The following is a 27,661-nucleotide window of genomic DNA, read 5'->3' on the forward strand; positions in this document are numbered from 1 at the left end:
GTGAAAAGACAATTGCTAGAGTACCTAGAAATGGCAATTACTGCAATAGCTGGGGTACCAAGAGCAAGCACCTTGAATTTGATAACCGAAATTTGACTTTCTTCTCTTCACCTGGTTTCTTCCTTATGCTCATTAATTTCTTGCAACAAAATTGACATCGTAAAAACAACATTCTCATAAATATCATTTCATCTCATTGTATAGGCAAGTCTCATTTCGTTCAATATAATTTCAAGACGTTTTACATCATAATCACCTTTTTTTGTTATGTGGTAAAATAAACGATGTATTTGATAAACATAGAACATGCCATGAGTGTATGTATGCAATATTTCAATTCATTCAGTACTGGATTCCATAGCATATACAACGACATACATCAAATGATGTGAACCCAGTAAAATCCTAATTCAGGGACCTTCTTGTATGATCAAATTGATCTTTTTGATTATTACGCCGATATCGAAGTTTAAATAATTTCATGTTAGTGTAAAATCAAAGTTTATATGCAGTACATACAGATACGAAAGAAAAAAAACTCGAAGAGGGTCAAAACTCAAATGGTTGCCAGATACACACATACTAAAGATATCCAAATACACACCACATATACTACATTCAACAACTCAAGAAGTGGAGGAGATATAAAACCAACATTCTAGAACGCATAACACTGATTATATAGACTAAAAGCCATCCACTCAAAACATAGACCCAATAAAACAACTCGGTTGCACCTTGCCTCATACGGTGATCAAATGCAAGATTTGGCTTTGGAAGCATAGTATCCGATACACAGAGTTATAAGGATAGAGGGCTTTCAATTATCATGTATGGACCAAATCTACTACTTACACTCGTTTTTATCTTCTTCACCTATTTTACTCAATTTGCGGTATCCACGTTTGTTGATAGTCTGATTTGTCATACAAAAGATGCATGGTTCAAACTACGACCGTTTATTACTGATGTTGCCATGGATAAGGAACTGAAGAAACTAAAGTTTTTTATAAACTCACAAGTGCTAAATTACTATGGAAACAATAGCGATACAGATGCAGCTATTAGTAATTATAATCAAACAACAGGTTTGTATACAACATTGCAAGTCAAAGTAAACTATATGGGACGACAAATTATAGACGAGACAAGAAACTTTTGTGATGTTGTATCAGTTAAGGATACCCCTGCGTATAGAAAAGGACCGAGATTCCCAGACTATTGGACCAACCTGAGTCATATTATTTCAAGAGTTACAATACCGGATCTACATACACAAGAAACATTTAGCAACAACTCATTAATAGGACATTTCAATGATACTGATTTAGGATCATCCGATTCAACCATTTCAGAATTATTTTCCAATGCTACCGGGGAGCTAGTACAGTGTCCTTTATACTATAATGATTCAATCATGATTTATTATGAAGCTGATATTAGCCAACATTTCCATCGACTAGGGTCATACCAGGTGTCTTTTATTGTTTATGACAACAATGAATACAAAGACATTATCGGATGCAGTAAATCATACGTCACTTTGATACAGCCGGCCTTTATCGATGATGTAATAAACGTCGGCGTCTTGGTTCTTTTAGTAACTACAGTAGTGGTCAATATATTCACAGTGACTTGTTCGTCCTATCAAGAGTCTACTAATCCATACTTATTCAAGGCCTCCACAATATGTAATGCCAAACTTTTAAAACAAGGAGATGCAAGTTTATCAGGAATTATAACTTATCTTCAATATGCGTTATTTCTTGGTGGGTTGGACCTACTGTATCCGGGGTTTTATCAACCCATGATAGGACAAATTTCATGGTGTGCATTGATAGATTTCATCCTTGTTAAACAAGAGTCAACTCGTCATGAAATCCAGTCGGATGATGGAGTATATATCACTCTTTCAGCGGGGGGACTATCAAGCTTGACGCAATACAACTCACATACTCATATAGGAGACACTTGGCCCAATTTCATGGCAGATTTAGGAATAGTAATTTGCGCGTCAATTGTGTTGAGACAGCTAATTGTTTTCTTGAAGAGGCACCTCGATAAAGCATTGAAACGACATTATCATAAATCCCTTGTGAAAAACCCATCAGCATTTATGTTTTTTTCTAGAAAGAATTTGTATTTAATCGTGGGACAAATTTTACAAATTTGGTTATCTGTATTTGGAATGCCATTTGTTGTCTTGAGTTTATTTATGTTTCTTGCTGCTAATGATCTCAATGGTAAGCATCGTTATTTTGCAAATTTCCATGATTTGAAAATAGGTGCTCTTTCATTCACCACACCTTATGATGAGTTACGAATACCACACAAATTATTTTCTTTTGGAGAATCATTTGTAACTCCATGGGGAGATTACATGTCTAAATGGAGGTATGCTACTGGAGCTATCTCCTCTACAAGCAAAAGAGCGTCTTTAAACACTGCACCAACATCATTTGGGCGGGACCCAGGTACTGGTGCATTGGGCAATTTTAGTTTTGATTCACGATATATTAATGGAACAGCTCAACACGATCACCGCGCTGACAGCTATTTAAAAATTTCCAATATCAACTTATCATTGGCGTCTATTTTCCTCGCAGTATGGCTTAGTTTAGTGTTTTTCTTCATATTTCACTACTTGATTTCATTTTATGGGAAATTAAAGATTAAAACCTCATCCAATGTTTCAAGATTGTACACCAACTTGAAATCCATTTTAATTTGGTCGTTCTTGTACCATAAATACAAACCACAACGAGTCAGTTATGTTATATTTGACCTTATAATAATGTTTGTCAATCTGGTTATTATTGGAGCACTCCAGAATAGTGGCGTTGCTCAAGTTTCATGTTTGGTTGTGACTTCTGTTGTTGAATTGATTGCCTTGTTCACTTTGAAGCCCTACTTTGTTCCACTTACTCCTTGGTCATCACAATTTATGTTCCCCGTGGCGAAATTTCTTTGCACGGCACTTTGTATCCCATTCATTGCATCAGTTAATGCTAGCGAAGCAGTTAAAACGTACGTGGCGTACATTCAATTGATTATACATAGTGTGGTGGTTGTCATATTCATCACTCAATTGATTTACTGGTTGATTAGAACATGCATATCCATTTACAAGTCCCGAGCCAAGACCCAGCCCATTCTTCAACAAGTTAGTGCCATCAATAGCCAAGATGATTTCGAAAGACAATTTGAATATACGGCTGTCGTCTCACCATTTAATCAAATGAAACGCCATTTCACCAACGAATCATATCGCAATCCAACTTGGGCATCCAGTGGTGAAAATGATGATGGATTATCATCCATTGGTGAAGAAGAATTCTTATTCCGTGGTCGTGGAGCTAGACTTGCAAACATAAATGAAATGACCAACGACAACAACCATCCCAATGACTCTTCCTCAGATTCCTGTTCCATCCAATCATCTTTTGTTCAACAATTACGAGAATCGGAATTACGAAAATTGAAAAATGATTATCGAATACGTGAAATTGACCAAGTTTATGAAAAATATTTCGTCAATGATGATATTGATCCCGAGGTGAAGGAATTGTGGGAAAGTAGAAAATTGGCCAATGGGATTTTTCATGATGCTTATTGTTCTAGTAGTAGTGGAAACAATCATAATCGTGTTAACAAGGAAGATAAAGGTTCGTCTACCTTTGGCATCAAGTTAAGGAATATTGTCAATAAACAACAACCTAGGCAAATGGAGCCTGCATTTGTTGTTTCACGACCCCGTCCTTTGATTGTCAGGACTTTGGATGAAGTGAAACAGAGGCAACTGCAACAACTGCAACAACTACAACAGCGAGGTGGGGATGACTTATCAGAGAAGGATTACACTGTTTCTTCAATAGACTATTCGATCGAGAAAAAATAAGGTCTTGTCACTAACGTTTAATGCGTAATATAGATGACTATGTAACTGTTAAATACAAGTAATTAGAACATACAATTGGTTACTGCTTCTTCGCCTTCTTAGGTCTCTTTGCTTTCTCACCAGCATTTTCAACAACTCTCTTTTCACCTTTTCTGTGTCCCCTATCACTGTTTTTGGTAATGGCTCTGACTAATTTATCATCAGCAACCACCTTTACTGATGAGTCCAAAGTCCTCTCCACTGTCTTTTGTACATCTTTTTGACACGCACCCAACGAATGAAACTCGCTCTTTAATACAATTTCGGCCATTACATCCCTGATCATTGAACCCAGTTCTTTATTCAACGGTTCAGATGCATAGTCAGGATACTGATCCAATCTAATTTGTAAAATTTCTTGCAAGTTTTTGATCAATTCTGAAGTTACTTTTTTCGATTCAACAAGTTGATAAATCTTTTGATAAACTCGTTTCACTGAGTCGAGTGATACTTCTTCTCCATCCTTTCGTATCAAAAAATATGTAGTTAACAATTGTACCAAAAAAATTAATTCAATGGTGACTTCACTAGTACTAAAACAATCATAAGAATCCAAAATAAGTTCAAACTCGATATCTTCATCTAACCCATTGTCGTTCATTTGTTCCTGATATGATACTTCACCAATTAATTCAAGTAAATGACTCAAATCAGTTTCATGCACCACATATTTCTCAATAAAGAACTGATATATGATGGATATAGGAATTTCACCAAAATCTCCCTTGGACCCTTGTGGCTCAACATAGCCATATCTCCGTAAGATTTCACCATTGGGGTGATTTGAGTATGTATTGTAGATTTGATCACCTTTTTTGATGGGATTTATACTTGTGATAACTAAACTGCTTTCTTCATAGTTGACTATCGCATTGTTGTAGTTGGTGTCGGCGTTTAAAGTGTCAGCCAATGGAACCATTGATTTAATGCATCCATCATTGAGAATTTCTGGATGCCCAGAGCCTTCCTCGTCACCACTTTCGTCGTCGTCGTCGTCGTCGTCTTCTTCTTCTTCTTCGTCTTCCTCCTCCTCCTCGTCTTCTTCTTTGAATCCATTTTTTTCATCGTCCTCTTCTACCAATCCTTCGATGTCTTCAAGTGCTACGGGTTCATCATTTTCTTCATCCTCATCGAGTGGTATTCCATTTCTTTCAAGAAGTGATTTTACTTCATCAGTCCCATTACATGTTCCATGCTCATGTTTTACTAAGTCAGGTACTTCTTCATCGTCATCAACACCTTCATCCTCAGTCTCATTTGTCATACCAAGCTGATTCCTAATTTCCTTCTCCTCTTGTTTCGTCAACTCGACATCAAACGAGTATGACATAATTATAGTTGCAACAACATTATATTCATCGAATGTTACGTCAGAAAGTCCATCAATTTTCAAATCTTTAACAATATCTAATATCTTGTGATACATTTCTTCAGCCGCATCTTTTCCAACTCTTTCTAATACATAACTTGGTTGTAACAAATTCAATTCATTCGGGCTCCAAAACATCAATTGATTGAACCCTTTTTGAGGTAGCACGTCAATATACTCTAACCATTGACTTTGCTCCTTGTTGCGCAACTCATACAATAATATGATTATCAATGCATCCCAATGGGGAAGTCTCATTAAGTAATGCTTCAAGTTAGGGTATTCATGGACAAGTAGATTTTGCTTAACATTTATTAATGCCGTTTTAGGGATTGTAGCTAAAACTTCTCCTTCTTCGATATCCTCCACCGCAATCACTCCACGACCTTGGTTGATTGAAGTGTAATCATGTATCGTAATTTTGGGGGAAAGGTCGACATTGTGAGACTTTAACCAATCGAGATAATTTGCGGTCGACTTATTAAACGCATCTTTGTATTGTGAAGCTGTCATCATCGGTAATGGCGGTTGAAAGCTGTATTTGTTTGTTGAAGCACCACAGGTGATCTTTTGAAGTTATATTTGACTACACTTTTTCATCATATCGCATCGCATTGATTCCGAAAAACTATTGTCTACATCAAACAACTACGCTCAACCGGTGTCTTAGTCAAAGAATAGAACGGGTCCACTTGCCGAGATACTTTGTCTGAAATTAAACTTCACACTGGGGTGTCTTAACTAAACTACTGAATTTTAAATTTAAAGTGAATTACTTTTGCAATTTCTAATATGGGTAGTAACTTTACAATGAAAACTTCAATTACAATACTACACATTGTAGAGTTTCACAATTGATCATTGTTTGTCTATATACTCACCTGGAATCAAAACAGTCATCCACAAGTGATTGAAATGAAGGAATACTAAATTCTTAAGCTTCAAAAAAAGAGTTTGAGTCTCAGTAACTTCGCATCAGCTAATTCTTCAAGTGTTTGACGTACACCCGACTAGGCAACCTAGAATTTTCACTTTCGGACAATCGCCGCCTTCTTTTGTAATTATCGTCACTCGTAGCAACGGCTATTAAGTCATCAGTGTGACTTACATCAATTTTCGCTATGCTTTCCGTGGTCACTTCTTCCAGTGGTAAACCATCTATTTCACAAGTTTGGAATCTTGGATATTGTTTCAATCGTTTCCTCTTGTTAATATCCCATAGACAAAGATATCCATCTGAACCGGCTGTGAATAACAAATTACTCCGACTAACGTGCTTTCTAAATGCTAGGGAATTTATTGGATAGACCAAATCGGTCCCTGATTCTTTGTCAAAATGCCGATGACTCTTGAATACAAAGTTTTTCTCCTGTTGTGATTCTGATGAAAGATCAAGGTATTCTATGGACACTCTACCATCAATTGATGACATTGCGAGGGCGCTTTGGTCGAGAGATGCTTTGATATCAGTTACTTGATATTTTAATCCCACCTCTCTAGTTTCCAATGGAGCTGGTGCTGTAGACGATCCCAATTTATTTAAGTCATAAACTTCAACCACATTCCCCGCCAATCCAAGAATCAAGTATTTTTCAGTGGATTCCATAGTCAAAACCTTTCTGCCATTCTTCCAATTGTTCAATGGCTTCTGCAATCTTTGATCTAGGAGTTGTAAATTACCCCTGAATGAACTGGCTATGACGGAATTGTTTACTCCTTGGCACAAGTGATTGATACCATTTCGCACATCCTCACCTTCAAATGTGTGACCCATATTCTTGCCAAGCTTCACATTTTCAAAATCAACTTGCCGTACTGAGCCATCTAATAATCCAACAATTGGTGGTGCTTGACTGTTTGTATTGCTATTACCCGGGTAGAGTATACTCAATGGAGTATCAGCAACATTCAATTCACATATGGGCTCTCTCGGCAATGGCTCATGAGGATAATTTGTAAATGAACGACAATTGTATAAAAGCAAATTACTACCCCAAGTACCAATCAACAATTGATACTGATTGTTTTTGGAAAACTTGATATCAGATATCAAATCAAGATTCTTTCTTCCGGTTGTCAATTCAATAAAATTACTGTTCGATTCCATATTGTTCTGTTAAAGCACAAATGTTCCAGAAGATGAATAGGTCATTTATCATAAATGTCGTATCTTATCAAAGAAGAAGAAAGAGACAAAACGATATGACATGACCTTTTTCCTTATTTTTACACCAAGTGTCACATTTCAATGTCATAAAAAATCGTGCGACACTCCATTGGAAAATCGAAAGGAAATAATTCTACAATATAATCAAATCGCCTAATTAGGAAATACACAAACAAAGACCAGGAAAGACTTAATTTTATGGTCCACAGAAACAACTTGCAGAAACTAAGAGAATGCAATTTGACTTAAAAAACGACCCATTGGTATTTATCATCGTCTGAATAATCTGCTTTTAGTTACTACTCAGGAGCCACAACATGTCATCAACATCGTCTCATTCAAGACATACAAGCTCCAGTTCAAATTATGATAATCATGATCATTCAGCACCAGTGATTAAACCCAAGTTGGAGTCAATCGAAACGTCATCAGCTTCGCCGAACAAGTCTCCTGTAGTAACAGACCTGTTACCACCTAGCAATCTTAGTGATATTGAATCAGTTGATGACCGTAATACCAACAAGGCTAGTGATGGTAAGCGCGAATTGCATGTAGTCAATCCAGAAACAACCACAACCTCAGAAGCCCCTGATACAACTGTTGTACGACCATCATCAACTTCAGCTAAACAAAAGAGGTCTTCTTCACCAGCCCCATCAACACATGGATCAATCCTGAGTCGTGATTATCAAAGGACAGTTAGTGTTAAGTTGTCACAGTTACAAGATACGTCAAGCCTTGAAAGTCTATTAGCTAAACCGATACATCAACAGCCAGCAAACTTGACACGCGCACTGAATAGGGAATCAGTTTTCAGTAACATTAGTCAATATTCGGGAAGAATTGAGCTGAGTGCAGAAGCAGTTCCTGTAGTTTTACAAAGATCGGACTCAACCAAGATCAAAAGGGTGAAAAATAAGAAACTGTCAAGTGACAACGATGATCATGCAGCTGACACTACGGAGACTAAATCAATGAATACTGTCAATCTGGTTGAAACTAGTCAACTTTTAAATACAGGAAAAACACCAGTTAAAGACTCACCCCACACACCGGACGATGACCAAGATGACGAATCAGACTATGACGAAAGCTCAATCTTGATGGGGAAATTACCAACCAGAAACACTTCAAACAATATGCAATTGAATCCTGACAAGACATTTGAAACAAGTGTTGAAGGAGCAATACCAGCACGATCACCAAGACGTCCTACTTCGATGCTTCCACCAGGCACAACTTCAAATGATATTTCCACTGGTCTCGGCGATAAAACAACAAGGAGGAGAACAATGCAAATTACTGATGATTTGGATCAGTTAATGCAGGATGCATCGTCAATATCTACTTTTAGCTCAATGAAGAATCACAATGAGCTAGTTGCTCCACAACAAAACAGGAATGATGAGATAGGTGTAGGCTCGGCCGTGTTTGATACGACGGGACCCCATGAGGATTCTGATACTGAATCTCGTGGACCAGAAGTTCCTTCTCATAGGTATAGCACTGGTACATCATCCACTAAAATGACCCCATTGTTAAAATCTTTGGCAGTTGAAGACGAAGAGCTTGATCATGATAGTCATAGTGGAAGTGGAAATGGAAATGAGTCCGATTTAATCACGATAGCTAAACGTGAGCCTTCATTACCACCACGACCATCGCAAGAAAATGTACTTCGGGCAAGAGACGTATCGGCCAACATTCAAAAACAACAACAACAACAGCCGAATGCGGCGACAAATGAGGACCAATACTACGTCAACGATGAAAATCCCAATTATGATGACGAGTATTATGATATTGAAGAACCAATCCAGCATCCATCAAGAGGCAAATCCGTCAAGAACTCAATTCGAAAACCAGCAAGGAACATAACCAATACCGCCACAGACAAAACTACCGCAACACCAAACCCCAACAAGCAACAACAGCATGAATCCAAATCATCAACCAGCAAAAAGCACAAGAGACGAAGTAAAGATAAAGCAAAGCAACATCACAGGGGTGCCATCGCAGCCACTTCTTCTAGTGCTAGGCCAAATGAACTCAGACCATTCAGTTACAAGACCCTAGTTTCATTACTTGAAAGCATGAATGGAACCATCATTGGAGAAGAATTCAATTCACTAAATATTCCCATTCGAGAAAAACAATTGATTGAGAAAATTATTGATAGTTTATCTCGTTTGAGTTCTGATATGATTTTAGATCAAGAGAGATACGATGTTGGGTTACAACGATTAGAAAAGGCGTTGAGAGTACTCGAAGGATTCAATTAATCAAAATGTTACGTGTGAATATATATATATAGGTAGTTTACATATTTTAACTAGATACGCTAATGTTCAATCCATGTATGATAATACCCTTTTGGGTTCCTAATGAAAGCACTTGTTTTATTTTGTTTCCTCAGTCAAGTATTGAATAAAACATTTGGTTATCCGTCCCATCATTTCCTCAATTACATTACAACTAATCAAAAAATCATAATTTAATTTAATCAATAGATGATTTTCTTGTAAATTGATAATTTCATCACGTTCATTGCGTTCCATTTCCGAAATACTTTTGAACATCAACTCAAACAACTGTCTAAATTTAACGTTTTTGGAATTGAGGTTGTTCTTCAATGATACTTTAATCAAATTTTGATTATCATTGGAATTAAATTTGTTTTTCTTGAATGATAATGAAATCAAGATTTTATCTTTTTGAATCTTACGCGAATTTGAAATAGTTGATGATAAGTTGAACATAAATTGAATCAGATTCAAATTTTTGAAAATGGCATCGAAACAGATTTTGTTTAATCCATTATTTAATTTCAAATCGTCAGCAGCTGCATTACCTGAGGTAGATACGCCACTCTCCTGCTCATTAAGCAATTTTTGAACTTGTTTAACTGCACGATAGATAGGATCAAATTCATCGAGATAATGAATGACTCCAACAATATCGGTTGATTTCGTCACTTGTAAATACTGATTCAAAAAATGGATTATAATTTCAATTTCCCATGGTTTTGTATTAACTGCACTAATCTGTATGGCATCTTTGGGATTTTGAGGCAATTGTATTAATAATTTATCAACAGCTTCATTGACTTTAACCACCACACTATCAATTGAATTATCCAAGATTTCAACTTTATGATTATTCAATTGTTCAAGAATTTGAAGTAAATTGTTTAATTTATTCAAGTTGTCGAAAATAGGATTCAAGAATCCTTGTTTCTGATGATGGTGGTGTTGCTGATTCTCATTGATTATCAGATTCAAATCTACTGAAGTGGCAACCTCAACATTTTGTTTCTCATGATCAATTATAAGATTGAATTTAGCCACTTCGGGCGAATTTTTGATGGACAAGTTTTTCAATTTACCAAATAAATTCAAATTCATCTTGTTGGTATTATCCTCATTGATCAATTCCACTTGTAAATAAAAATGAGATGATGAATTTTCAATTGGGATCAAGTTTGTATTTTGTAATTTTATAATTGACTTGTAAATTACCGTCACTTGATTAACTGATCCATTTTCAGACCCACTAGATACTGCGCTCGTCAAACCAAGACCATCAAGTTCCGACCTCACCTCCTTGGCTGCATCGTTATCACCAGCTTGCTCCTCATCTGCCAATACATTGTCATACTCAATTCCATTGGCACGCAATTCATCCAAAATAACATGATTGATAATCTTTTTGAACGTCGATTTACCCAAATTTTTGAAAAACTCGTAATCCAACCTTGGATTATAAATCAAATTCTGTAGATAACTAACCACCCAATTAGCATCAACTGACTTAATTCGTGCTACCCACCATGCAGTACTTGAGGTTAATCCATTAACCATAACTATAAGAAACCAAGTAGATGGCCAGTGTTTGCGACGATAGAATTGCACTGTGATTTGATCCCTGACATTTGTCTTATCGATCGATTTCAATAAGTTGTTTATTTCTCCATCATTCAACTTGATGATGCTATTGTGGATCCATTCTGTTGTGAATAAGTAATTATTGACCTCTTTGGTAAATGTTTCCAACATCAATTGTTGTAATACTACAACTACTCCCTCAACAAAACTATTTTCAGGTATAGTTTGTTGCGACTGTTGTTGTTTGGAGAATGACAATGGTGGTGAATTGATTCGTTTCAAAAGTCGATTTTGCATAGGTGTTGGATTTACAAAGTAAAATAATCCAGTTAATGGGTTGATTGCTAACACAGCTGATTTCTTGGGTGATATGGAAAACATGATCCGATGTGAATTTATCATTTCAATATCCCCGCTTATCCTAGTTCTGAGTAACTTGAATATCATCTTCATTATACCAGCTGAGTGTGAAATCATGAATGAGCTAATAATTGATTCAATATGGACTTCTTCAGCTGAAGCTTCCTCATCATTAGACGACACGGAGTCAATCTGTTCTTTAAAAAGAGAGTCAGTGTCTTCATTAATCTCACCACAATCTTTTTCTCTATCCTGCACTATTTTTTTAACAACATCCTCACTCTCATATTTGCCATTACGGAACCATCTATAAATCAAATTAAATTTCCGATCAATTCCAATCTCAATAAACGATTTCCAATTCGAGTTCAAAAAATGCAGTGTCCAATAATTGACTATAATCAAAGAACTTCCCATTGCATACTTGATTTGCAAATTATTCTTCCACTTTAAAGTATTCAACAAACCTCGTATTTGTTTGGAAACAAGATACAATTTGAATGATATGGAATACTTGTGTAATAACTCATACAATCCTTGTAATCCCAGTACACTTAGCACCTGATTGGCAATTTTCTCCAACCTCGTATATGATTCTGTCGGTAGCCTAGTAACAATCGAATCATTTTCTCCAAATGTGACCAAGGTTTCAGCTTGATTGATCCCAAACAAGAATTTGAAATCAATCATATAAAATGGATTATCGGTACTCAAATCGTCACTGGCCATGGTGACACAAACTTGAAACTCTTTCAGTACATCAATATAAGCACGACCATCTTTTATTTCAAATTGGAATTGTGGTGGTACATCAATCAAAGCAAATTTAGTCATCAATGCTAAATTCAAATCTTTCAATACTTCTAATACCTTGTGAGGACTGATTTTTGGTTGTTGTAGATAGTTGTGTGATGGTAAAATTGGTCTCTTTTTATAAAACACTTCCAACGCTGTTTCAATATCGAAATTGGGTAATTTAGCACCACCAAATCCACTCAATCCCGCCAACTGATGTGTTAAGTGATCAAATTGGAAATCTTGTATTCGGAACCAATTCAACAAATCGATAAGTTTTGATACATCTTGTGATACACTGGCCCATTTGATCAAGGTATACAACTTGAGGAGATCTTGTCGTAACGATATGATTATATCAAGAAAGTACTTTTTCCGCTTTACGTCCGATTCTTCATCGACATTGGTTGATAAATTTTCTATTGCAGTTGACAACTGTTTATATGATTCTTGGGCATAGAATTTGAGGATGTTGGATAAAGGTATTAGATTGGCGGTGATATGAGGAATACTACGTGGTTGTTGCTCCTGATCTTGTTTAGATACGGCGACTGTATCAGCCTTTCCATTCTTCAGTTCGGCTATAGTTCCATTCTGTGGTTGTCCCATTATGGACCATTAAGGTTGTAATTAATGCTTAGTATGATGTGTTGCAAGATTGTTATTCAATGTGTTAGTGGTTTGTGGTTTGTGGATATTAATGCAAACAGATTGAAGACCCCACAGAGCTGTAGCTTTTAGTAATGCAAAGGAGTGTGATTAAAGCTTCTATGAGTGATGGATCGCTTGCGGAATAGCTTTCCCGGATGTTAATCAGTTGATGTAATTGTAGCTAGTTCAAGCTAACTAGTGGATTTTGAATTTGGTTTTAAAGATTTTACAAATTTTTTTGTTTGTTCTTTGAGACGTTATTTCCGACTGTCGCAAGAAGTAATAACACGATATCTTCAATTCTCACTTCTACAAAGCATACCAGTCTTTTACTTTACTCTTCTACTATACAGCAAATAAATACAAAACATAATACAACATTAGCGAAAGAAACTAGCGTAAAAAAGAATGAATGGGCTATACTTTAAAAGGTCCTTCCTTTATTGCATCTGGTTAAAACTGACGATTGCTTGTGGGACACTCTGCTTTATCCAATTGAATTCCTTTTTCTCCAAAATTTGGCCTACTGATGGCCGTCTGTCTTTACGTACTAAAACAGCATCAACAAATGATTTCAATTGTTGTTGAATAACTCTAATATCTTCATCTATTGCCTCATTGTTAATTCGTTCGTTTATATCTTGCCATCCCCAATCGATCATGGCGATTCTATGAGCAGTACTGATCTTTTTGGACCTTCTTCGTTTTAACACAGAGGGTGATATACCCGAGTTTGATGCCGATGAGGCAGATGGTGCTCGAACATCAAATGGAAGTTTTGATTCCAAGATCGAGTAAACAAGAACGCCAATTGACCAGGTGTCAGTTGAACGTCCATCGTATTGTAAACCCATAAGTACTTCCGGTGCAATATAGTCTTGTGACCCACATCTAGTTTGCAGTAATTGGTTGGGTGAAGTTAGCTTCTTCGATAATCCGAAATCGCTGAGATTCATAAACGGAGTTGACATTGTCTCGTTATAAGCAAAAATTTGATCCACTTCCTCAGCTGAGTAAAGTAATAGGATATTCTCCAATTTTATATCTCGATGGATGACATTTTGTTGATGAAGAAATGACGTAGTGAGAATAAGCTCACACACAACACGATGAATGTAGATCCAATAATTGATACTATTCTCATTCAATGATTGACTATGTTCCAAAAGGAAACTCAACAAGTTGCCACCATGACAATAGTTGATGAATATTAGTTGATCGCGGTTTTTTGGTACATCTTCTAAACGAGTGTTATGTTCATCTTGTGAGTCAATATCTTCTGGAATGATTTCTGCTTCTATTTCCTCCCTCTTGATATCTAAGGTGATGTCATACTCTAGTAATGATGTTATACATGGATGATAAGATACGTGGTAAAGGATATTCAACTCTCGAAGAATAAATGATTTGAAATTGACAATTTGTGACTTCGATTCGGGAATGGTAATGACTTTGATTGCAACTTCATCATTTATGCTTCTTGCTAAAATAACAGTACTGAAATTTCCTTGGCCCAATTCTTTAACAAACTTGAAAGTGGTGTGATACCTCTGTGAGTAGAACTCCACATTATCATACTTGGATGTTTGTTGAGATATAATAGGAGATGTAGTTGGAGTGATTGGCGACTCTAAAGTAGTTGGTTGTTGTTCATTGTTTTGATTTCTATCTGTACTAGTTGACGATTCTGTGCTAGATGCACTAGTCATACCCTTTAATTCAACAGGGTTGGAGACCACTCTTTTCCCTGTATTCAAACTGTGAGCTCTAGCAATTGGTTTGAAGTCGGAGATGATTCTTGGAGATGCAGATTGTGCTGGTTTGAACCAATTGGCACCATCTCTCTTTTTTGGGGGTGATGATAACAACGTTTGTTGATAATGACTATAATTTGCAAATGAATCATTAGGTAACACGGGTGTAGGAAGTTGAGTAATATCTTCCAATGGGACAGTAGCAGTGTTGTTTGCTAATTTAGCTTTAGTAGATGGTGCTGCGGCAGTATTGGTATCGTTGTTGTCTGATTGTTTTAGTTCTTGTTGTTGCTGCTGGAATGACAATGGTTCACCAAGTAGTGTTTGTAATGATCTAATAGAGTGATGTTGTGTTGGCTGTTCTAGATGTCTGTCAGGATCGGCATCATTAGACGGTACATCAATCTTTAAATTCTTCCCGAGTAACCTATTAGGAGTAGACGAGGTGGCTGTTGGACTATGGTAAATAGAGCGGGGTAGCATGTCACTGGAAGTAGGAGTTGGTGAAGGTGAAGGTGACGAGGACGAGGAAAACTGATGATGTTGGTGCGATGGTGATAAATGAGCGTTATTTGATGACATTGTGGTGTCAACACTCATTGCTAGAGGATGCGGTACTGGATATCTATTGGTGTTTGTTTGTGAGTCATCGCCGTCTATTGTGGCTTTGTTGTCGTGAGGTTTAGGTGCTAGTCTCAGCATAACTTTTGTGGTGTTGCTATCGGATGACATATTTAACACTCAAACTCAATACGTAAAAAATCGTTTGATTTTTGGGGGTGTTATGCGTCAAATGACTAGAAAATCTTTTTGGAAATTGAAATGCCAGATCTTTCCCAAAATCCTTGAGACCTTGTGTGTGTGTGTGTGTGTGTCGACTGTGTGCTTTGTATGTAAGTTGATGCAGTTTGCTCCAGCAGTGAATAGTAATAATATTCTCTTGTTGAGATACACGCGGGATAAAAGATGAGTTGAAGAAAAAAAAGTAGTGGTATTAGAATTGGTGGGTGATGATAGGTTAGTAGTAAGTGTTAGCGGCGATGGCTGTTGTTGTTTGTAGTGATGAGTGAGCTGTGCTGTGTTGTGTTGAGATATGGGTTGTTTATATATATATATATATAGCGCTGTATTGTGTTGTTGTAAGAAAAGCGTGATTGAGTAAAAATCGTATTACTATTGTTCTTACTATTGTGTACTAGTTTTGTATTTTGTTGAGTAATAATCACACAATAACTATATAAAGAACCACCAATAACATAGCATATGCAGCGATATATTCCAAATGTAAAGAGGGCTAACTTATATAACAGAAATTATCCATAGTAGTAGTAGTAGTAGTAGTAGTAGTAGTACTAGTAGTACTGTCTTGGGCTATATTCCGTCGTCAAATCTATCGTCTAAGTGAATACTAATTTTTTAAATTGTATTGATTACTCCTATCTTTTTGTATCAGCCTTGGTCTTATATAAAGAGAGAGTTATAGATAACAAGGCTTTCAATTACACGTTACATAGATTATACTGACTCCCTTGTTTCACTATAATATTGCTGGTGGGTGGAAAGAGCAAGATCCAAATATAATATGACAAACTCTGTATGCTTGTTGTTGTATTAAAGATGAGGATGAGTATATGTATGTGTAGTAAAAGTGGGGAAAACTATATTTGTTTAGTGTTTGAATGACACATGATGTAGATTTATGACATTTACTTTGTGACAAAATTGACATTGAAAGATCAACAACAAACAGTTTTGACATCTCTCGTTTAACCACTTAAGAAATTTTCTTATCTTTCATTAATCAATTAATTACATATGCTGAAGTACTCTCTTTCTAAATTTAGTATGATTTGTATTTGGGAAATATTACTCATACTGTTATTACTCTTATCTCATATTAGTGATACTCTATTACAATGATAGATATCAATTGCAATGGATAGTGCGTGTAGACTTGTCCAAAAAAATAATTGTACAAACAAATAAAGTTCACAAAATGTAAGGTGTGTTAAATTGTTTTATGAAAGAGCCTTGTATGAAATGGCTTTTATATGTACTCTACAACTTCTTTCAAGTGCAATCCCGTTCCGCCCCCTGAATTAATACTTCTGTTAAGGTACAAGGCTCCTGCCTTAAAATAATGTAGTGAGGGCTGCTACAGACCTTCACTAACCCAACTGATTGTTGCGCTCAAACACAAGTTGTGAATCTTTGTTCCTAACTTTTGTGCTCTCACACAAATAATTGAATATTCTCGTACGGTGTAGAAGCCGTACATTACAATGGCCAATTATTCGTATATTGCAGAAACTACTGTATACAGTCTGAACGCAATAACTTCCACTTTGCACTATACAAAGCAACCTTTTATTGGTGTATACCATCGCCCTCAACAGCCAACGCTCTCACTTCTTTTATCTGTCAGTGAAGAAAGTTCTTAGCAGACCAAACTTTTAATTTTGTACAAACTTCATACTCGCCTTCAAATTTAAATTGCACAAACCTTACTAAAGCTAAGGCTTTTTGTATCTCTATACCCAATTAGGAAATGATCCTTCCCAATTGGGAAATCACTTTTTTGTAAAGATACTAGCGATTTACACCTATCTTATTTAAAATACGTACATAGGTTTTGTCTTTGTAGGAGATCCAGTGCCGTCAGTTTTCTTTACTTATTACCGAACTACGTGAGTTTTGCGCTTCTATCTTCTGTTAAGAGAAATGCGCAAAGATTAAAACCATACGATTTCTTTTAATGTACCACTTGCTGAGTATGAGATGAATATGAGGAAAATTACTTGAACCAATATAAATAGACTAAATAGAAGAATCTAAAACCAACCCATTAGTACATTTAACATGTCAATTATCCATCGCTGCAGCGAGCAACTGGTTTGAAGCAAATTCACCAATACTCAATAATCACAGATCGTTTTGCTCAACACCAAAAGAGATCGATTGCATAAATCCGCTTATTCACTTGATACAGTCACCGTCTGGTAAGCTTTTATAACGTCTCTCACTACGCCTCACAGCTTCTATCTCTCTCTGATCAGTTTCCATCGATATCGTGTACAACTCTGCATTGAGTAAACACTGTAACTCATCTGTGAACATTATCGTAGCATATTGTCCCAGGAAAAGTATTAAATTAATCACTTTTCATTATCTCCCGGTCTTATTAGGTTATAATCTCCAATAGCTTAACACCTTTTTTTTTTACTAGAAAGTCACAACACAAGTACATCATCGTATTTGACGTGCAACCATATGAATTTACCGCAAATCTCAGTGAGCAAGCTATATTGTTATTTAATTTTGCTTTGAACTTGTCTCAAGCTCAAAAATGAGCGAGTGTGCCGGTGATAGATTCTGGCCCACACCTTATGTGTGTTGTTCCAATTAAGGATCATAACTTGGCACAATAAGCTGTCACTAAGAGAAACATACAAGACTTGCAAGGGGTCCAGACTCAAAAGGTCCTTCTGCAACCTTTCGGCTTTTTGAGTTATTATTAATCTTTGCTGTTTGGTATCGTTTTTGGTTTTCCTATAGAATGTCGCTACATAAAAAAAGACACGTCAAAGCTCCATTCAGTGGGAGATTGGGTTTATACACTACCCTCTCACGCTCACTCTCACCAAAATCTTTTCAACCAAATCAGTTATTCACCAACAAACGCAAAGTTAAATCAACGAAAGTGCATTTATTTGTACCCTACAACACTGACTTGGACTGTGCCGGTATAAGGCTTTTGACATATATAATCAGAACAAATAGAGACATAACGTGATATGTCGTCACAAGGAGAGTCTCCAGTACGAGATTCAAAAAACTCAATTGATGAATTATTTGGAGGAGGTGAAGAGGCATTCAATAATCACGAAGACGATTTCTTTGCGTCGATTCAACAGAATCATCCAATAACTCCATACAATCAGCAGGAAAACTTACGGATTGATGATATAAACTACCCAGAGCACGATGGAGAAACTGGAGATCAAAATCCTGATATTGAAATTGAATCAAGCAATGAACATCCATGGCCAGATCAAGAAAGTCATGATCGACCACAAGAAATTGAGGAGCTTGAGTTTTTGGAACATGCGGAAGACGATGAAGAGGGTGATTTTTTCAAGAACCTTTCAGTGCCTCAGCCAAGAGAAGTTTTTCGAAGTAGCATTGACACAACTGAACACATAGAAGTTGCACCTCAAGAAGAAACAGTGGATACTCAGATAGCTACAAACGAGGATCAATCCGGTGGCGATCATTTATTTGCACAAGCATTGGAATTGGGCGAGGAAGATAAACCAGAAGTTGAAGATTATAAGATAGATGACGAAGGAGAATATCAAAGATTGCCACTGTCTTCGCCACGAAATGATGCCAATATGGACAATGATAGTTTATTCAATGCATCTCCTGCTGAAGCTTCTGCAAATAAAGACAAGTTTGATTTGCTTTTGAGTGGAAATGATGGGCCTAATGAAAATGCAGACGCACTGAGACAAGTTCAAGAGGAAGCACAAAGTGTACCCGCAATTCAAGTGGAGGAAGAAATACAAACTTCGGAAGAACAGGAGGTACCAGAAAGCAATCAACCGGCTGAATCGCAGCTTGAGTTCAAATTAGATAAATTGTTTCCAGATGATGACGTGGATTTTTTCCAGAACTTAGATGGAATGGACACTGAACCCACTGAGAAAGATACCAAAGACATTTCTGTAATCGACAAAACTGGATATGCTAAAGACACCACAAAAGCTGACACCTCTTCGAAATCTAAGCCAAAGGAATCAACTGACGAACTTGTTAACAAGCTTGCTGACTTAGATTTAGAGTTGGATGATGACCTTCTTCTTGATGATGACTTTTTGGAAGAACCTCCTGCACAAGCTACCCAAGCTCCAGCCCAAACTCAAGCTCAAGCAAAACCTAAATACACCCCACAACAACAAAAGCCAAACCTATATGCGCAACCGCCATCGCAGGCTCAACAACAAGATCCTTCCACATTTGCACAAAATTTGGCAAAGTCAAAAAAGAAAAGTGATGCATATGATTTCCCTGATGAGTTGATTGTCAACAAGGTCAAACCCGCACCTAGACATGCGGTAAACAAGTATGCTCCCTCATCAGAAGTATCGCAAAACTCGATAGATACATTAAATTCTGTAACTAATGTTGCTGCACCACCACCGCGACAGGCTTCGAGTTTGTCAAGATCTTCGTCCCAATCTCAAGCCAAGGATAAGCCTGCACCACCTCCACAACAAAAGAAATCCTTCTTCGAAGATTTCCCAGATGCTGATTTGCCACAGCCAAAGAAGGCTGCTAGAGCTGCTGCTCCAGTCAAGGCTGTCAACCAATACCATCCGGTAACATCACCAATTCAGCAACAAAATCAACTTCATAATACTGCACCTCAGAGCCAAGTGCTTCCAAAGGCTGGTAATAAACCACCGCCGATGAACCCATATATGCCCAAGGGAGGTACATCACCTATTTTCCAACAGCACGTACCAAGTATTGGCCACAGTGGTATTGCCAAACCTGGTGTGAATGTGCCGCATACTGATGCTAGTTCCAGCGCTGGATACACATTTCCTCCTACTAATGGAAATCTCGCTCAACAGCAACAGCAATATCAACCACTTCCACACCCACCTTCCATGCAACAAGGAGCTCTGCATCTGAAAGCTATGCCTCCCCCGCCAAGTATGTATGCGCCTGCTGCGGGGCCAGTGCCACTGATGCAATCATTGACACAAGGTCAACAGCCGTCTCCTTCAATTAACAACCCACCATCTGCTGCTAATGGTGCACAGGGAAACAGAAGAACCTCGCATTCAATTAACACAAATGTGGGAAGATCAGGACTGCCTAATTCGAATAGCCCATATGTCCCCAATGCTGGTCCTTATGCACCACTGAATCAGCCCAAGTCCCACAACAGGACAAACTCACTTGTGGGTGGTAAAGGAAAGGAAATCAATCCGTATGCTCCAATGGTGACTCCAGTTGTTAGTGATGGGTCTCCTCTGTTTTCAAAACAACAAACTCAGTCGATGACCACACCAGCTATTGTGCCACCACCGGGCAGAGTTCGTGGATTTTCAAATGCAAGAAGCAATAACATTTACAAAACTGCTCCAAAGGTTGTCAATCCTGAAGATTTGGTACATCGCCAATTTCCTATATTCAATTGGAGTACATCTCAAAATGTTGCTGTGGTGAGAGTCAACAAAGCATATAATCATCCAGTGGTTTGTATTGAGTCAATCACGAACTTGTGCAAAGACAAAGATTTATATGTAAATTTTCCAGGACCATTGATCAAAGGAAAACTGAAAAAGAAAGATATTTTGAATTGGTTAGATGTGTCGGGTGGATATTTGCGTGCTAATGCGCTTGAAAGTGAGCTTTTATTGAATGGTGTAATGTCACAACTTGTCAATTACGATGGTGATTTAACCTCACAAGAATGTTTGAAACAAATTTGTCTCATTTTGAATCCAAATATCAATTTCAATATTCAAAATTTGCCCATAACTGGTGGAACCGCCAATGCATACAAGTTGGATAGTGCTAGTATCAATACCGTTTTTGCATTGATCCAAGCGGGTCATATTGATAAAGCTTTGGAATACACAATCACAAAGGGGGATTGGTCAATGGCTCTAGTCCTTGCTAATTTCAATGGTGTGGAAAGCTTTGCGAGAATCGCATCTGAATATGCTAGAAACGCATTCCCCTTTTCAAAAGCTAACAATAAGGTGTTGCATATTATGCCTATTTTGTTGAAAGTTCTTGCTGGTAATGTGCAAAGTGTCGTTCAGGACTTGACTAGTGTGGCTAATGAAGGCGATTATGCTGATTTGCATTGGAGGGATATTGTATCAACAGTAGCAATGATCAACACTGTTAAATCAAAGGAGTTTTTAATTGAATTTGGTAAATTGTTAATCACTCGTGGTAATCAGTTGGGTGGAGAAATATCATTTATCTTGGCTGGTTTACCCCTTGGTCAACAGGGGTTCATGGTGATTTCATCAGGATCTAATTCAATGTACACTCAATTGTATGAGTATATTTTAACCACTAGTGGCAAGTCAGCTCCATTACCTCACTTGTTGCCCATAAAATTGAAACATGCGTCCACTTTGGCTGATTATGGATTGAGCAACGAGTCCCAAAAGTACATTGATTACATCAATTCAATTCTCAAATCATTAGGCAACCGATCACCATTTGTTTCACAACAATTGATTCAAGAGTTTCAAAACCTTATAGTGAGACTAAGCGAACTAGGATCAACCGAACAAGGAGGATGGTTTGGAAGTAAAATGAGTAAAGTCAACTTGGATAAAGTCTGGGGTCAAATTGATAAATTTATTGCTGGTGACGAAGCCAAGCCAAAAAGTAGTGATAATGGAGTTTTCAGCAAATTCAGTCCAGCAACGTCAAGAAACACATCAACTTTGGATTTGGGTACATTGCATAGCCATATTTCGCCAGCAATGAGGACTCCAGATACATTTGAGAGAAAGCCACCAGTAACTCATCATGCAAGCTATCCTCTAGGTTCCTCTGGTGCTGCTGCGGGCACATTTAACTCATTTGCTCCACCTTTGGTATCCCAATTGTCCTCAACCTCTGTTAGCAAATATGCACCTCCAAATCTAGCTGCAAACTCCTCGTTTCAAAATAACACCGTCGCAGCGGTAACTACACCTAGTGCCATTCCTCATACTGCCGGTCCTGGGTCAGATAGGTATTCACCATACGTGCCACCAGCTAGTAACACTTCCCAATTCCACCCATTGCCTGATTCCACACACCAATCGTTTTTGCAAAGTAAAGGTTATTCTCCATCAGGTCGCAAGATTGCATCGTATCCTTACACCAACAACGCAGCACAAGCGTCCGCTTCATCGCTTGGATCAATTCCTCAGCAACCTAATCATCATCATGGACAGAGTAACTCTATATCAAGTGTAATTTCCGGTGATGTTTTCCATCATAATACTGCTGCTGTTAGTAGTAGTGGTAGCGGTGCTGCTTATGGCGCAAGTCAAGAAACGGAGCAACCACCAGCTGGTGCTTCAACGAACGAGCAAAAAGAAGATGAAAAAATTGAAACCATTAAAGAGTCTCCTGAATTAAAACCAATCCCTCAACCGCTGTCGGAGGTGATGCAAAATCAACAAAGCACCCCATCAAACCCACCAGCGAAGAAACAGCCACCGCCACCTAAAAGTGAATCTGTCGATCCAACTGAACCATCGCAATCTCTTACGAAAGCTCATCCACAGGACGAATTAGCTACTGAACAAGCTGAATCCGTGGAACCAGCTAAACCTGAATCAGCGGATGCCCCTCCACCTCCACCTCCACCTCCTGTGTCAAAAACCAAGTCTGCCCCTCCAACTATGCGAGCAAATCCATATGCCCCTAGAAGTGGAGCAAAACTAGCGTCCAAAAGAAACAAATATGGCCCAACTACGGCATCTTCATCGAGCAACAAGTATGGCCCAGCAAGTGATAATGACAGTGGTAACAAATATGGACCACCTGCTGTACATCTTGCTCAACACAATGAAAAGCCCACGGGAGGAGAAGAACTGGAACCATCTCCAACTGTTCCAGAGCCTCCTTCTCAAGCGCCACCAACTAATGTCGATACTAGTTTTGGCATCTATTCTGAACCTCAAAGAGACGAATTCAAGGCAATTGAGCATACCAGCTCAGCCCCACCAATGAAGGCTTCTGTTCCTGGTATTGATGACAGTTTTGAAGAGCCTTCACTTGCTGAGTCGACAAATATTTTGCACACCCCACAAGCAAGACCATTAAGATTGAACCAAGGACGTGGATATGATCCAATGAATGTGGGATCATCCAACATTACAACTCCAGGATTTGTTGATAGGGGCCCTGCATTAGATGGGTTCCCCATTCCTGGAAGTCCTGAATCAACTACTCGGGCCAATTCTGTATTCGGTGGAACACATGGACCTTCACACGGAGGTGGTGGATTGTTTTCCTCGCGATTATCACAATCACAACAAAGTGCCTTGTACCAACAATATGAAGTACAAGATGATACTGTACGTGATTATGTGCCGGTGATTGAGGAAGAGGAGGATGAAGATGACGATGATGCAGACGCAAAGAAGAATAAGCAAAAGATTGCTGAACGAGAGACAAAAACTAAAACGGGAAAGCAAAAACAGCAAGCTGAATCTACTAAGGAGCAAGAGAAGAAAAAGCAAAGGCAAAACAAAGATGGTTGGCTTAGTGGCTTGTTTTGCAAGAATGATGGTAAAGAAAAACCAACAAGGGCACATTTGGGAAATCAAAACACGTTTTATTATGATGAGAAGCACAAAAGGTGGTTGGATAAATCAAGATCAATTGAAGAGCAATTAAAAGAAGGTCAAGCACCTCCACCTCCACCCAGTATGAAGAAGAAACCTGCAGTACCGGGTCCTGCCACCGGTGCTGCATCCAACAGTGCACCACCACCATCATCGTCGGCATCGTTACCTAACGCTAATTTACCACCTGCGCCTGATTCTTTGGCCCCTACACCTGCATCCGGTAATACAACAGGTCATTCTAGTTTAACTACCCCAAGACCTACACCTAAACCTAAGCCCAAATCAAAAGTAGCAGGTGGTGCCAACTTGGCCAATGCTGGATTGGATGACTTATTGTCGTTGAGTGAAGGAACTGGAGGTGGTGGGCGTAAGGCCAAACGAGCTGGACGTAGAGGATATGTTAATATGATGGACAAATAAGCCTGTGTATAGGGTACATTAAAATAAAGTTAACTGAAAGGACGATTAGTAGAAGCGAAACGAATTATCAGCGTTATAGCTGGTAATCAACTGTTTTATAAAACTCTGTATTCATTTTCCTAAATAAACTAAACAACTTTTCCTGGAGAATTGAAGAAAATCAAAGCAAGCCAAAATGAAATGAATTTAACTCACAACTTAAAGCCACTGTTATATACGGACAATCTAATTAAAAATCTATTTCAACCAACCGTCAAACCCAAAATAATATAAAACCAAAAGAAATGAAAAAGAAGGGGTTTTTTCGAAATAATACAAAATGCACAACCCAAATATTTCCTCCACCAACTGTCTTATGCAGTGATACCAACTTGGGCTTCAGTCAAAGCACCACAGTTTAATAATTTATCCAAACAAACACCACTGGCATTCTTGCTGCCAAATTTCTTAGTAGCTTCCTTGGTAACTTTCCCAGCACTGGAAGATTTCTTCAGTTTCTTTTTATTACTCAAAATATCTTCCTTAGTGAACCCATTGGAGAAACGACAATCGATTTTCTTACCAACACATGAATTGCAAGGTTTGAATTGAATGTATTTTTCATTGACATATAGGAGTTGGAAATTTCCCATACATAATTTGTGGGTTGTTGATAATGTATCGAGTTGTTGTGAAGTAAGGTTGTATGTGGATGCAAGTGATGTGGTGGATGGAGATAAAATCGCAATTTCGGCATTACATTTGACTTTACGAGCACGGCATGAGTCGCATGATGGGCCAAGTCTCTGCCTTCTTTTGTTTGTGGTGGAAGATGATGATGAAGAAGCTGGCTTATTTGATGATGAGATGGACGTTGATTTTGGTGTGGCAACTGGTGTTGGTTGCTGGTTTTGGATATTGGCATGGACCAATTCAGGTGTTGCTGGTGATGACAAATATGAAGTAATCGAAGAAGCTGATGAGGCCAATGATGGGACTGATGAAGATCTTGAGCTTGGCTGGAGTTGGTGTTGCTGCTTTTGTTGTTGTTGTTGCTGTTGTTGTTCCAAAAATATAGCAGAGCTCAATAAACCCAATCCATGTGAATCTCTATTGGATTGGAAGTGGGACAAGTTTGACTCTGTAAGTTGTGAACAGCCACCAGCACTATACGAGCAAACCGAAATTGAGCTTGGCAAGCCCGGTCTGGTTAATGTATAATTTGAAGGACTAATTGGCGGCAATTTGATGTGTGAAGCTGGCGAATGTTCTAGCTGTTGTGATGATACTGATGCAGATTGCATAAGGGTATTAATAGGTGGCAAGACTGTATTTTGAGGTGGTGCATTGTGACTCATCTTAGGACTACTGAATGATGACACATTGGATGACACTGGTGATCTTGGGTGCATAATGGAATAATTAAGTAAATCAGACATAGTTGCTATATGTTTATAAGAATATATATGCGGTAGTACAAATTAGAATATTAGGAGAACCTCTTGCCAGTGTTCTAGTATGGAGTGAGCTGATATGTTGTGATAAGTGAAATAGGATTGATAAGAATCCTTCTTTGAACCATTTTTTTCAAATGGGTGATATTGACGTATATTTATACATCTCTTTATTCCTTATAGGCGGTACTACTAATGATGGTTTGTGGTCTTACGGGTAAACTGTGAATTTTTTTTAAAAAAAATTTAATTTTTTTTTTTTTGCAACTCTAAACTCAATACTACAAAATGCTTTGTGTAAAATTATCCGCTTCATATGAGGGGAATTGTCTTTCGGGATAATCCTGTATATAGAGTTTTTTCTTCCACTGGATATAAACTAAACTTCCCTTTTGCTGCTGATAATTTCCATTACTTTCAATGTAGAGTCTAAAAGAGGAAAGGTTGGGGACTACCAACAGGGGTGCTACTGGAACCCAGGCTGCTAAGTCGGGGAGGAACGTAAAGGTGTGGTGATGTGACGGAGTCAGTTGAAGATAACCATCAATTTTCTCTTGCAAACCCCTCATTTTTTTATTTTTCCACACACACTAATCACTATGATCAGAGAAGAAAAGACAGCAATAAATTCTGAGACTGGGCTTTCCGTTCAACCTGCAATATGCCGAGCAAAGGACTTAACATAACTACGATTTATTTTAAACCCCATGCAGTAGAGTAACCCTTGAATCTCGGAGTGCTCTCAGTTTGTACTGCCTCATGATGATTTCTTATTGAAACAGAGCTTTTACCCGCTGTACGTACTACAAAAGGAGGAGAACAATAAATAGCAGCAGGGCTAAGTAATTGGCCCTCGGCTCAATGTGACTCGGAGAAGGCAAAAAAGAGAAATTTAAACGCATTGCAGATGACTCTCTTTTCCCTCTTATTGTTCTTCTGATAATCGTTGATCGGAGTATGTGTTCCATTGTACAATATCTGTCACAAAATAAAACTTCACTACGTACGGAGGAAATCGGAAAATGAATCATCTGCACTGCATATGACATATAATAATTCACACACAATGTGTTATGGTTGATTATTATCCGTAGGAAAACAGATTCCTTAGGGAATTTAAGGCGCATGCGAGAATAGAGACTTGGAGATATGGAAAACTGTGAATTTGTTCCATTGTGTTTCGCACTTCATTGAACCGAGCTTATATTCTTGCATTGAGAGATAGAGGAAAGTTCATAACCACATGCTTTTTTTCCTCCTCCTCCCCCCAAATAGAGAGCAATAGGGATACTCACACGATGAAAGAAAAGGCTGTTAACATCGGAGTTACTCCAATAGCTGCTATCAATTTAAGTTTGATCATTTACATTTTCAGTCTATATCAGGCCCCCACCCCACAGGCTCACAATCAGTGTCTATTAAAGTCTATCATTTTTGATCTCCTCTTTCTCCTCCTCCTCCCTCTAGCACTTTATGTTCTCGTAATATTTTCGAGTAGAACGGTG

General features: G+C 37.9%; 8 protein-coding genes across 8 annotated transcripts; 3 read left to right on the forward strand and 5 right to left on the reverse strand. All coding sequences in view use genetic code 12, as the record gives it.

Moving 5' to 3' along the window:
* Positions 1-829: 829 nt before the first annotated feature.
* Positions 830-3,898, forward strand: CORT_0E04640 (hypothetical protein; the record flags this gene model as incomplete). Its single annotated transcript, XM_003870130.1, has 1 exon — positions 830-3,898. One exon carries the CDS (start codon positions 830-832, stop codon positions 3,896-3,898), a length of 3,069 nt encoding a protein of 1,022 aa, XP_003870179.1.
* A 79-nt stretch (positions 3,899-3,977) lies between these two features.
* Positions 3,978-5,822, reverse strand: CORT_0E04650 (Rms1 lysine methyltransferase; the record flags this gene model as incomplete). Its single annotated transcript, XM_003870131.1, has 1 exon — positions 3,978-5,822. One exon carries the CDS (start codon positions 5,820-5,822, stop codon positions 3,978-3,980), a length of 1,845 nt encoding a protein of 614 aa, XP_003870180.1.
* Positions 5,823-6,285: 463 nt separating this feature from the next.
* On the reverse strand, positions 6,286-7,413 carry CORT_0E04660 (Bub3 protein; the record flags this gene model as incomplete). Its single annotated transcript, XM_003870132.1, has 1 exon — positions 6,286-7,413. One exon carries the CDS (start codon positions 7,411-7,413, stop codon positions 6,286-6,288), a length of 1,128 nt encoding a protein of 375 aa, XP_003870181.1.
* Positions 7,414-7,790: 377 nt separating this feature from the next.
* On the forward strand, positions 7,791-9,755 carry CORT_0E04670 (hypothetical protein; the record flags this gene model as incomplete). The annotated part of the gene is made up of 1 exon (XM_003870133.1): positions 7,791-9,755. The coding sequence occupies one exon, from the start codon at positions 7,791-7,793 to the stop codon at positions 9,753-9,755; it is 1,965 nt and encodes a 654-aa protein (XP_003870182.1).
* Positions 9,756-9,872: 117 nt separating this feature from the next.
* CORT_0E04680 (Rgr1 protein) lies at positions 9,873-13,121 on the reverse strand (the record flags this gene model as incomplete). Its single annotated transcript, XM_003870134.1, has 1 exon — positions 9,873-13,121. One exon carries the CDS (start codon positions 13,119-13,121, stop codon positions 9,873-9,875), a length of 3,249 nt encoding a protein of 1,082 aa, XP_003870183.1.
* Positions 13,122-13,603: 482 nt separating this feature from the next.
* On the reverse strand, positions 13,604-15,649 carry CORT_0E04690 (serine/threonine protein kinase; the record flags this gene model as incomplete). The annotated part of the gene is made up of 1 exon (XM_003870135.1): positions 13,604-15,649. The coding sequence occupies one exon, from the start codon at positions 15,647-15,649 to the stop codon at positions 13,604-13,606; it is 2,046 nt and encodes a 681-aa protein (XP_003870184.1).
* Positions 15,650-18,711: 3,062 nt separating this feature from the next.
* CORT_0E04700 (Sec16 protein) lies at positions 18,712-24,723 on the forward strand (the record flags this gene model as incomplete). The annotated part of the gene is made up of 1 exon (XM_003870136.1): positions 18,712-24,723. One exon carries the CDS (start codon positions 18,712-18,714, stop codon positions 24,721-24,723), a length of 6,012 nt encoding a protein of 2,003 aa, XP_003870185.1.
* Positions 24,724-25,076: 353 nt separating this feature from the next.
* Positions 25,077-26,141, reverse strand: CORT_0E04710 (hypothetical protein; the record flags this gene model as incomplete). The annotated part of the gene is made up of 1 exon (XM_003870137.1): positions 25,077-26,141. One exon carries the CDS (start codon positions 26,139-26,141, stop codon positions 25,077-25,079), a length of 1,065 nt encoding a protein of 354 aa, XP_003870186.1.
* Between the last annotated feature and the right edge of the window lie 1,520 nt (positions 26,142-27,661).

Source organism: Candida orthopsilosis, assembly GCF_000315875.1.
Source record: "Candida orthopsilosis Co 90-125, chromosome 5 draft sequence".
Taxonomy (NCBI): Eukaryota; Fungi; Ascomycota; class Pichiomycetes; order Serinales; family Debaryomycetaceae; genus Lodderomyces; species Lodderomyces orthopsilosis.